The 12,910-nt window shown below is 38.1% G+C and overlaps 1 protein-coding gene across 5 annotated transcripts in view; it reads left to right on the top strand.

Annotated features, from left to right (window-relative positions):
• Positions 1-10,611, top strand: part of LOC123767975 (actin remodeling regulator NHS) — a 478,645-nt gene extending 468,034 nt beyond the window's left edge. For all 5 annotated transcript variants that reach the window (XM_045758206.2, XM_069306562.1, XM_069306563.1 and 2 more), the window contains one exon: positions 6,155-10,611. In XM_045758206.2, the coding sequence (XP_045614162.2) occupies positions 6,155-8,310 (2,156 nt within the window). In that variant the 3' untranslated portion in view covers positions 8,311-10,611. The remainder of the gene's footprint in view (positions 1-6,154) is intronic.
• The last annotated feature ends 2,299 nt before the right edge of the window (positions 10,612-12,910 follow it).

Raw genomic sequence — 12,910 nt, 5'->3', positions numbered from 1 at the left:
CACACAACTGGTAGCCTGGATACCAGCACCCAGGGGCCCTGGACATCTGTGCCCACCACACAACTGGCAGTCTGGATACCAGCACCCACGGGGGGAAGCAGATTTACCTGGTTGATTACCTGGTTGATGGGGTTCTGGGAGTTCTTCTACTCCCCAAGTCCGGCCCGTGGCCAGGCTTGACTTGTGAGAGTTTGGTCCACTAGGCTGTTGCTTGGAGCGGCCCGCAGGCCCACATACCCACCACAGCCCGGTTGGTCCGAAATGTCTTTTAGAAAACAATCTAGTTTTCTCTTGAAGATGTCCACGGTTGTTCCGGCAATATTTCTTATGCTCGCTGGGAGGACGTTGAACAACCGCTGACCTCTGATGTTTATACAGTGTTCTCTGATTGTGCCTATGGCACCTCTGCTCTTTACTGGTTCTGATGCCTGAGGCCACCACACAACTGGTAGGCTGGATACCAGCACCCAGGGGGGCTGGACATCTGTGCCCACCACACAACTGGTAGCCTGGATACCAGCACCCAGGGGGGCTGGACATCTGTGCCCACCACACAACTGGTAGCCTGGATACCAGCACCCAGGGGGGCTGGACATCTGTGCCCACCACACAACTGGTAGGCTGGATACCAGCACCCAGGGGGGCTGGACATCTGTGCCCACCACACAACTGGTAGGCTGGATACCAGCACCCAGGGGGGCTGGACATCTGTGCCCACCACACAACTGGTAGCCTGGATACCAGCACCCAGGGGAGGGGGGGTCAAGCAGATGCCTGTGGCCAACACATATTCTACTACCTGTATATATTTAAGTTAATATATCAATATATATTGCATATATAGATATGATTGCGGTATCATTTCATAGATAAACCTTTACTACCTACCTGTTGATTACTTATTGTTGGTTCCAGGAATCAATGTCCTGATGGCCCAGCCTCTGATCAGGCTTCCTGGTTGGTGGTCTGGTCAACATGGCTGTTAGATGCCGCTGCTCGCAGTCTGACGTATGAATCACTGCCCAGTTGACCAGGTATCCTTTGGAGGTGTTTATCAAGTTCTCTTTTGAACACCGTGGATGGTGGCTAGCTATGCCCCTTATGTGTAGAGGGAGTGTGTTGAAATCTTTTTCCCTTAAAGTTGAAAGAATTCTGTCTCAGCTTACCTATAGCAATTCTGCTTTTCAAGGGGGTTATTTTGCAGTTCCTGCCATGCTTCCTGGTTTTATGTGGTGTTATTTCCATGTGCAGAGTTGGAGCCAGTCCTCCTGATATTTTCCATGTGTAAATTATAATATATATCTCTCACCTGTGCTTTGGAAAATACAGGTTTAGAAATTTTAAACATTGTCAATAATTTAGAGGTTTTATTGAATGGATTCAGGAAGTAAAGGATCTCTGCATGTTTTCCACAGCAGCAACTTTTCCAGCTTTAATGGGGCTGTGAGTGTGCAACAATATTCTACCATAGAGAGCACTAGTGCCTTATAAAGTATCATGATTGGTATGACATCTCTTACTTGAAAGATTCTTGTTATCCAGCCTGTCATTTTTCTTGAAGTTATGACAGTTACTTCATTGTGTTCTTTAAAATTAAGGTCTTTTGACATGATTACTCCCAGATCCTTTATATTGCTTTTTCATTCTATTGAATGTTGACTACATTCTATTGAATTCTATTGACTACATTTTATATGTGGTTTCCGTTTTGATATTTTTGTTTTTACTCTAGTGCAGGAACTGGAACTTGTCTTTGTTAAACATCATATTACTTTCTGTGGACCATTGGAACACCTGATTAACATCAGATTGGAGGTATGCTGTGTCCTTTATATTGTCTACTCTCATAAAAATCCTAGTGTCATCTGCAAAGGATGATACAGTACTATAGGTTGTGTCCTTGTCTGTGTCTGATATGGATGAGAAAAAGTACTGGAGCAAGCACAGTACCCTGAGGTACTGAGCTCTTCATGGGGGATGACCTGGAGTTTACTATGTTGACTGTTACTCTTTGGGTTCTGTTCATTAGGAAATTAAATATCCATTTTCTTACTTTGCCAGTAATTCCTTTTGTGCATATTTTGTGTGCATATTTATTGTGTCAATATTTATTGAAAGGTTTCACAAAATTCATGTACAGTACTGTATACTAAATCAGCATTTTGCTTGTCTTCCATGGCATTTAAGGCCATGTCATAGTGGTGTAGCAAATATCCAGGGTTCTGTAGATGTTGTGATACCATGTGCATGTGCCAGCCCGGACCAACCAGCCTGTGGTAGATATGTGGGCCTGAGGCTGCTCCAAGCAACAGCCTGGTAGACCGAGCTCTCACAAGTCAAGCCTGGCCTCGGGCCGGGCTTGGGGAGTAGAAGAACTCTCAGAACCCCATCAAGCAGGTATGGGATACCTATATAAGAAACTATGAACGTTCACACACATGGTGATGAGCGAGCATGGCACGGAAGCATCATGGCAAAATTTCAAGAGGGTCATCACGAAACTTGTTCAAAAATATGTGCCGAAAAGAAGAAAGACAAGGCAGGAAACTAGATGGATGACACAGGTCATAAAACGAGCATTGATAACCAAGAGGAACCTCTGGAGAATGTATAAATCCATGATGGACATCACTGATTATATGAGTTATACAAAAGGGCACTAAACTCAGCCACTCAGAAAATCAGATCAGCCAAAAGAAACTATGAAAGAAAACTTGGCCAGAACATAAAGAAAGATCCAAAATTATTTTATGCCTATTTAAGATGTCAAACCAAAACAAAGGACTCTGTTGGACCCTTAATACGTAGATAAGACTAACCAAGCTATAATGGATGATAAAAGGGCAGCAAATACTCAAAATTATTATTTTACATCAGTGTTGACACTTGAAAGGTTGGATGACATCCGATTATGATGTCATTCACGTTCAAGTGATTTACGTTCAAGTGATTTATTTACGGCGGACAAATACCGAATTGCTTATTCTAACTGAGGCTCAAAAACAGTGCAAGATTAGTGAAGAACAACACCAGGCGTCTTGTTACTAACGCTTAGATTAATAATCCCCAATGACCTATTCGCCTTATTACGAACATGCATGCATTGTTCCTTTGGTTTTAAAATCTAACTAATTGTAACTCCCGAATGTCATTGACGCACACAAATGTTTGAAGGAGGGGAGGAGAATGAGTTTAGAGATATACCCATAACATGTGACATAATCTCATTATATGTTATGTAATGTAATCAGGAAGATCATCAACCGACTGAAAAGACTCAAAAGCCTCAGGTGTGGATGGAATCCAATCCAAAATTATAAAGGAACTGGCAGAAGAACTATGCCTACCGCTGAAATTACTTTTCACAAAATATCTGGAGCAAGTAATAGCCCCCTTGAATGGAAATGTATAAATGTTACCACTATTTTTATAAAAGGCAGAAAGAGCTCAGCAGAAAACTACCAGCCAATCAGCTTGACATCACACATCTGCAAGGTCATGAAGAGAATCCTCAGGGAGGGAATCATTCACCATCTTTCAGTGAACAATCTTGTACAATCGACACAACATGGGTGTATTAAAATTAGATCCTGCCTTGCAAACCTGCTCACATTTTTTGAAACGGTAACCAGCTACTCAGACAATGGCCTTTTGGTGGATGTAATATACATGGATTTTGCTAAAGCCTTTGATAAGATACCACATGAAAAACTGACAAGGAAATTACAGGCACATGGAATAAATGGTAAAATACTAGAAAGGATAAAACAATGGTTGAAACAGAGAGGATGTTGATCTTGACAATTTCTTCAAAAAGTCAGATGTAACTCAAACAAGGAGCACCAGTTTAAAGCTCAACAAGCCTCAATCTCCAGAGAACAGGAGATGCTTTTTCACCCACTGGGTTCTAAACCCATGGAACCGCCTACCCGCCAAAGCCGCAAATACCAAAACTCTTATGTTTTAAAATCCACCAGGAAAGGATCAATAAGGCAAATGATGGGACCTTCGACAAACCGCCGGTGTCCTGTCCTCGTTGAGGTAACTAGTGTTAGTGGCCCTCAGGTAATTAGTGGTACAATATTTGCTACGATTTTCAGTTCTAGGTTCCATTAATTGACGTCACCAAGCAAGATGATGTTTGGCAGGATTTGTAAGGTTTTCTAAGCAAGATTCTATTGATTCTATTTTCATAAGTCTCTAAGCTACTGAGGATTTATGTCTGGTGATTTATATACAAGGACAATCATTTAGGATTTCTATTTTGATTATCAGCACTTCCACCATATAGTTTATGGTGTTTAGTAGCTCTGGGCAGAAATGTGCATCTTTCGTGTACAGGCTGACTCCACCCTGTAGCCTTAACTTGTGAATTTTGTTTTCAAAGTCATTGGATAATTATGTTACATGAACTAGCAGACACATCCTCATTGACTACGTCATATTAATTACGTACTAATTATTTTCTTCTCTATTATAATTAATTAAAGATTGCACAGCATTACATTTTGTAAAGTGTTCCTCAATTTTGAATTCTTAATTAGCATGATGGTTGTACATATGATCTTGGTTATCTTGAGGTTATCTTGAGATGATTTCGGGGCTTTAGTGTCCCCGCGGCCCGGTCCTCGACCAGGCCTCCACCCCCAGGAAGCAGCCCGTGACAGCTGACTAACACCCAGGTACCTATTTTACTGCTAGGTAACAGGGGCATAGGGTGAAAGAAACTCTGCCCATTGTTTCTCGCCGGCGCCTGGGATCGAACCCAGGACCACAGGATCACAAGTCCAGCGTGCTGTCCACTCGGCCGACCGGCTCCCTAATGATAAGTATAACTGGTGAACAGCCTCACAGCAACTGGAATGTGCACAAGATTTTTGTGTGAATACTTTTTCAGCAATTTTAATGTGACCCTTTTTATCATTCAAATGTCACAAAGATCTTCCAATTGCCATTTTACTTCTGGGATCCTTTCTGATACTGAAAGGTACATTTCTTGATATTTTCTATTCCTTTCAGAGGTGGAATTATGAATGATGTTGCATAAATCATCAATTGGCAATCTTTATTACATTTACACATGTACGACACAGTACTGTCAAAGCCTTGCAATATTTTCAAAGGGGATATTCTGTGCATTGGTAGTCAACATGCATTTTTCATAATATTCTTCTTGCTCCTTCATTTGAGGTTCTAAGGTTGTTTTACAGCGTATTACATAACTGAGCTTTTCTATAACTTGGAGTTGGTCAATGATACCTTCAGATGTTGTAAACACCAGATATGAATGGCATCTCCTCTGAAGAACTGTGTCAGATGGCAAGACAGTGTCATTATAGCTGTATCATGTTGCTCAGTCACAGAACATAATTTGTGTGGTGCTGTGATCCCTGTCAGTGATCCCTGTCAGGGATCAACCATGCTGTGATCCCTGTCAGGACTTAAGTGACTTAAGTTAGTTTGTAAGTGGCAAATTAACTTAAAATATGATGAAGTGAGAAATGTCTTGATTATGATTGAGGTTATTTAAACAAATTTGGAAATAACAGCAGAATTGCATGAAGATCTTGTCTTCTAAAGGTTATACCAAACAACAGCTACTGTATTGATGATGTGGAATGTGGTCAATCAAAATATTGTTTGTTCCATTTCTACTTTCATTAAGCACTGCAGTATGCTCATTGCATCTTTTGTATAATTGTTTAATAAACACAACTGTATTTCAAATTTAATTTGATTTTCTTTCAAATGGTAGAGATAAACCACACACACACACACACACACACACACACACACAAAGTGTTATATGACAAAGAGTGCTGGGAAGACGGGACACCACGAGCGTAGCTCTCATCCTGTAACTACACTTAGGTAATTATACTTAGGCAATTACACACACACACACACACTACCATATTATTTGAGAATCTTTTTCCAATACACGCACATTACATTAGAACAAATTAAAATACAATATACATAGATTAATTCCCTCAAACATAAATATGAATGCATGCCCTCACATGGTTTAAATAAATGAGCAAGCATTTATAATGCTCAGAAGTTGCCGAGTGCTTGATGTGCAAAAGTTATCCTTCAGGTTAATAAAGTAAATAAGTATATGGTAACATACTCAATGGCATTTCATCCATAGGTTTACTGTACGGATCCCAGCGTAGCCTTCAAAGTGTGGGTTTAGTAGCTGAGGGAAGAGGAACCAGCCAGCAGCCGCAGCCTCCCAGACCTATGTCCACATCTCCACCTCCATACAGTGAACAGCATAGTATAATTGACAGTGATATTTATGGCAGAATTGGTATGACTCGACATGTTCAAGTTGGAGGAACCTTACCTGCTGGCTTTGGGAGATATCAGAGAGGGTACAGTTCTCTTCCCCCATCCAGACGACAGTCATTTGTACCTCAAACGCAGCAACAGCAGCAACATCTTCAGCAGTTGACACAGCAGCAGCAGCAGCAGTTGTCTAGAAGATCTAGTGTAGCTTCATATACAACTGGAATGGACAGCAGAGGAGTGCGAAGGTCAGCTGCTTCTAACCCAAGCACTCCTGAAAAGGTTTTAGACAAAAAAGAGAAATCCAGTAAAAAAGAAAAAGATAAAGATAAAAAGAAAAAAGAAGGAAAAAGTGAGAAACCGACTAAGAAAAAATGGTTTTGGACTTTGCCTTTACGAAGAAAGAAGAAAAATAAGGATGAATCAACAGAGGATGATGATGGAGGCTTCAAGGCAGCATCAGAGAAAGGAGCTAGAAAACCTGTTCCTCCAGATGATTCCAGCTTTATTCGCTACCCCTCACCTGACACGGCTTCCTCAGATATGAACTCTTCATACTCCAGTGAAATTTCTGGTGAACAGAGTTACCGGAGTAGCCCATCAGCTGAAGTTTATTATTATAGCCGAAGAGCGCAGCACCAAGCTATGCAGCTCCAACAACAGCAGCAGCAGCAGCAGGGAGCAGGAGGTATTGGACCACGATCACTACCAACTACACCAGTTTCTCCACCAGACAGCAACCAGTCATCTTTTGTTTCTGTGAATCCGTCACCCCAGAGTGTAATGTCTGATGTAACTGACCTTACAGTTACAGATTTGACTCGAGGGCGGCGTTACATGAGTAGAGAGGAACTGTACTCGGCAATGCGCCACCCTCAGTATTACAACTCAAACAGAGGTACAGTGACTGGACCTACTGGAGACTTTGCAAACCAGAAAACTACACCAACATCTAGTCGTAGCACTTCCCCTGCTGTATTTGGTGTCAATCCCCTTCCACCATATACTATTAGACCCCAGGTTCAGAATGTTTATGGCAGCTGGCCTCCTGATCAACAGATAAACCAGCAGGAGACAGGAGTTCCTCCTAGAGACCCATCAATGCCTCAACACTCGTTACCTGATTCACAATCTGAAGATATTTCACCCACAGCAGATGTTGATCCACCTGAAGGTTATCAGGACTTATCTTGTGAAAGCTTAGGCAGATATGAATCTCAATCAAAACAAAGCCCTAGTAAACTTGTAAGTGGTCAAGATTCACAACAGAGCCAGCTGTCTCAACAAAATCTTCAGTCTCTGTCATTCCAACAAACTCAGTCAGGTTACCAGTCTCAACCTTCACAGTCTACTCCTAAGCAGACAACTCTGGGTGATTTTAAAAAAATGATTTTAAATAAAAGTATGAGTTCTGCTGGTAGTAACCAAAGAATTTCAGCTGTGGAAATGCTAAAAGCGTCTCGGCCAGGAATATACGGATACTCGCCGCCTCCTGCTCCTGTGGTAAAACCTCCACAACCATCACCCTCCCAGATACGTGGTGAAGGAGTAATAATTCCACCCTCCTCCCGCAACACTGCTAGAGCATTACTCTTTCAAAGCCGTTTTGGTAGTGGCAGGAGATTTCGTACACCAAAAACTGAAATTATTAGTACAACCATATTGGAAGATCATGGTGGAGAGGTCTGGGAAGAGGAAGAGGAGGAGGAGGAAGAGGAAGATGACAGTAGTGCAGGAAGCCCGGAGCGGCAGTGTATATCAAACTTAAGGGGTCCATTAGAACGAGCTTACAGTGAACCATGTAGTTCTAACCGCACTACATCATCCCCTCCTCCTTCTCCTGTTGACCATTCAGAGGAAATTCTACATTCAACCCCTAACACCACCCTTGACCAGCCTCCACAGCCACCAGACTTGTCTATTATTACTGCTGATGCACAACAAGATATCGACTCTCCTTCAGCCATGAAAGATAATGAAGCGGATGAAAAAGAGTCTATGGAAACAGCCCTCTGACATGAGGCATAATCTAGTCCTTAATAACTGTAAAATGCTGCTCAAGAATTTTATACTTACTCCTGTCAAACCTTCCTTTACTCCTTGTGGGTGATGAGCAACGCTTTATACATTCTGTAGCTGATAATGTATTTTGGATGTAGGGTACTTAATAATGTTTAATTTCTTTCAATATCTGTATTTATATAGTAATGATGTGCTTTGGCACAACAAATATATATTTTCTTGTCTTCAGAATTTTTATGTTACTTGTATTCTCTCAATTTGTTATATAATTGTTACAAGACAAAAAACGTTTCAGAAAATGTGTTCCTTGTCAGTCAGTAAATTGAAAATTGTTATTGTATCAGTCTCTTGAGGGATCAATTATTGTTCCATGTTAGGTGGTGTTGGGTGTGCACCTTGGCCCTCCTGGAGCTACCCTCCAACACTATTGGTGTGTGCCAATAGTGTTGGATGGATGAGCACATTTGGTAGTGGGCTGTGCAGGATTTTTCTTACTGCACCCTTAGACTTCTGCAAGACTGACACAATGCCAGCCTTTAAGCATGCATGCTCTTAGGGATTTTGGGATATACATGTTTTAATTCATGTGTTCTCAATGTTCGTACACTTTTTATTTCATATCTGACAGAAGCGAACTTGTTTTCATTATTTCTTTTATTCCAAGCCATGTTGGTAATGATATTATTTTTAATCATGCCAAACTGACAAATTTTATTCTAATGACTTTTTTGCCCTTTGCAGCTGGAGATAATTGTATAAAATATGCTTTTCTTGCCTCAGTTAAACCTCTTTAACATCGTTTAAATTATGCCATGTCCAACTTGGTCAGTAAAGTTGGTGCAGAAATATGCAGTAATCAAATTTAATTTCTGAATAGATAATTACTCTCAGTGTAGTTATAATTTAGATATACTGTAAAATTATGAATGTCATTGCTACATGCTATTGTCTATAGTGTAAGGTGAATGAATTGAGCTTTAGGTCTTGAAATCTACTGCACCTTCATTCCTGCTCAGCTGCCCAAGGAAATAAAATACAAAGGTACTACTTGTCTCAGGGGTACACACTTTGTTGCACAAACTTTGGATGGTTTGTGTGACAGGCCAAAGTCACATTTTCATTCCATACAACTTTGGACCAGGTGACCTTCAACCATAAGCACAAAGTCATTCATACAATCCAGAAAACACTCTATATCCTCATGTTTTATCATAGACCGTTGACCATGTTACCTGTAAACTTTATACAAAGAGGAAGGTGGCCAACAAATATCAATAGTATTTTTTGCTGATGCGTCAGTGTTGGTGGGCAGAAGCAAAACATAATAAAATGTATAGTCAACTTTCTTTTATGTAGTAAAATATGAATCTTGGTTATGGTCCTTATTTGCATTTATGGAAGGCTTAGTCAGTACCCTTACTTAGTCAAATTTTGATCTCGATGACTTTTTTTTTTTTTAAACTAATCTCTCCGTTTCTACTCAGTGAAGTTCCTGAACATTCCCAAGACATAAGCTATTCCACATTCATTGTCAATTTTCGGTTTTAAAAACCTGAAAGTTTAAACACATTATCTGAATTAGGAAGTGCCTTTTTGTCCCTTGATAAGTTCTGCCATTTGTTGTAGCAATAACTTATATAATGTACATATTGTATATTGATCATACAAGCTTATAGGATAGGCAACGTCTGCCCCCCCTCTACTTAGTTTTTTACTGAACTGTATATTTATGCTTTAGCTATGTTAGACTTGCTGTGTGTTTCTTGAAACTGGTTTCGTAGATGTGAAACCAAGATATTTTTTCCAATCTTTAGACTTTGAATATTAAAGAGCCTGAGAATGGTTTAGGCTCTCTGCTCAAACACAGAATACATGGATGAAGACAATTTTGTAAGTAGAGCTGCTTCAGTTTATAAACATTTTTGACATTGTGTAATTAACAAACACTTTATAAACAAATAACGGTCATTCCAGAAGAAAGGAATGTTCAATTGCTGTTTTTATTTGTCCTGGTCTTGACAGCTTACTGCTGTCAGTTAAGCTGATATAAATATTATTTAAGTAAAATTAAGACATGCCAAATTAAAATTACAGTATATATAGACTTACTAATGGCCAGAAACCAAAAATTGTGCTATTTCATACCATTATTGAGTCTTCCTTTTTAACTATAGTCTATGAAGCTAACACCAAAGTCAGTTTGCACCTCAGAAGAATCTAGACATGACATGATACTAAATATTGTATTGTTTACGAGTCTCCGTGGGGTTAGCAATAAAGACATGACCTGGAAAAGATGGAAGTTTAGTTGAACCTTTTTATGTCAAAAATTTCTAATCTGTATATATTTTGTCTTGTTATACTCTGAAGACGAGATTTTGCTTGGTGCCTAGCCCTTCCACTGCACATATCTGTGTATATATACTGTATATATATGATTTAGAGATTTAAAATATTCAAAATAGTCCTGCACATACACAGGGATCACATTTGCTTCCTCAGACCCCGAGTAACCGTCCCCCATCTTGAAAAAAATCCACTGTCCTTCTAGGGCCTTAATAAAAAAAATGAGGCCCATATCTGGCAAAATCACCATCCAATGTGTAAACATGTGGGGGGCGGCCATACTCGAAGTCCCTGAACTTTAAGCAGTGATAAATGAGTGATTACCATGTATATATTTCAGACAAAATAAGTACTATTTATAGTTTAAGATTTAGGCTTATAGATAGGCATACTGTACTTATATTTAGGCATATAGGAATCTGTGCACTAGTTAACTGACAGTTGAGAGGCAGGACCAGAGTCGAAGCTCGACTCCTGCAAGCACAACTAGGTGAGTACTGTCTGTATGTATGTACATGTTTATGTGTATAAATATATATATATGTCGTACCTAGTAGCCAGAACGCACTTCTCAGCCTACTATGCAGGGCCTGATTTGCCTAATAGGCCGAGTGATTTTCTTGATTTTCAATAAATTGTTTACAATTAGTTTATTTTAATTATTATTATTATATTATATTAAGACCATAATTTATTGACTTAGTTGTGTTAGTTTAGGTTAGGTTAAGATAGGTTAGGTTAGGTTAGGTAGGGTTGGTTAGGTTCGGTCATATATCTTCGTTAGTTTTAAATCAATTTAAACAAATTAACTTATTCATAATGAAATGGACAGATTTATCATTTCATAAGAAAAAAATAGAAAAATATATATATTCAGGAAAACTTTGCTTATTAGGCAAATTGGGCCTTGCATAGTCAGCCAAGTATGACATTCTGGCTACTAGGTACAACATACATATATATATATATATATATATATATATATATATATATATATATATATATGTCGTACCTAGTAGCCAGAACTCACTTCTCAGCCTACTATGCAAGGCCCGATTTGCCTAATAAGCCAAGTTTTCATGAATTAATGTTTTTTCGTCTACCTAACCTACCTAACCTAACCTAACCTAGCTTTTTTTGGCTACCTAACCTAACCTTACCTATATATATAGGTTAGGTTAGGTTAGGTAGGGTTGGTTAGGTTCGGTCATATATCTACATTAATTTTAACTCCAATAAAAAAAAATTGACCTCATACATAGTGAAAAGGGTAGCTTTATCATTTCATAAGAAAAAAATTATAGTAAATAAATTAATTCAGGAAAACTTGGCTTATTAGGCAAATCGGGCCTTGAATAGTAGGCTGAGAAGTGAGTTCTGGCTACTAGGTACGACATATATATATATATATATATATATATATATATATATATATATATATATATATATATATATATATATATACTGTATATATATATATATATATATATATATATATATATATATATATATATATATATATATATATATATATATATACTGTATATATATATATATATATATATATATATATATATATATATATATATATATATATATATATATATATATATATATATATATATATATATATATACTGTATATATATATATATATATATATATATATATATATATATATATATATATATATATATATATATATATATACTGTATATATATATATATATATATATATATATATATATATATATATATATATATACTGTATATATATATATATATATATATATATATATATATATGTCGTACCTAGTAGCCAGAACTCACTTCTCAGCCTACTATTCAAGGCCCGATTTGCCTAATAAGCCAAGTTTTCCTGAATTAATACATTTACTATAATTTTTTTCTTATGAAATGATAAAGCAACCCCTTTTCTCTATGTATGGGGTCAATTTTTTTTATTGGAGTTAAAATTAACGTAGATATATGACCGAACCTAACCAACCCTACCTAACCTAACCTAACCTATATTTATAGGTAAGGTTAGGTTAGGTAGCCAAAAAAAGCTAGGTTAGGTTAGGTTAGGTAGGTTAGGTAGACGAAAAAACATTAATTCATGAAAACTTGGCTTATTAGGCAAATCGGGCCTTGAATAGTAGGCTGAGAAGTGCGTTCTGGCTATTAGGTACGACATATATATATATATACTGTATATATATATATATATATATATATATATATATATA

This window comes from Procambarus clarkii, chromosome 58 (genome assembly GCF_040958095.1).
Source record: "Procambarus clarkii isolate CNS0578487 chromosome 58, FALCON_Pclarkii_2.0, whole genome shotgun sequence".
Lineage (NCBI taxonomy): Eukaryota > Metazoa > Arthropoda > Malacostraca > Decapoda > Cambaridae > Procambarus > Procambarus clarkii.
Note: the sequence above shows the minus strand (reverse complement) of the source record. Positions and strands in the feature narration are given on the sequence as shown.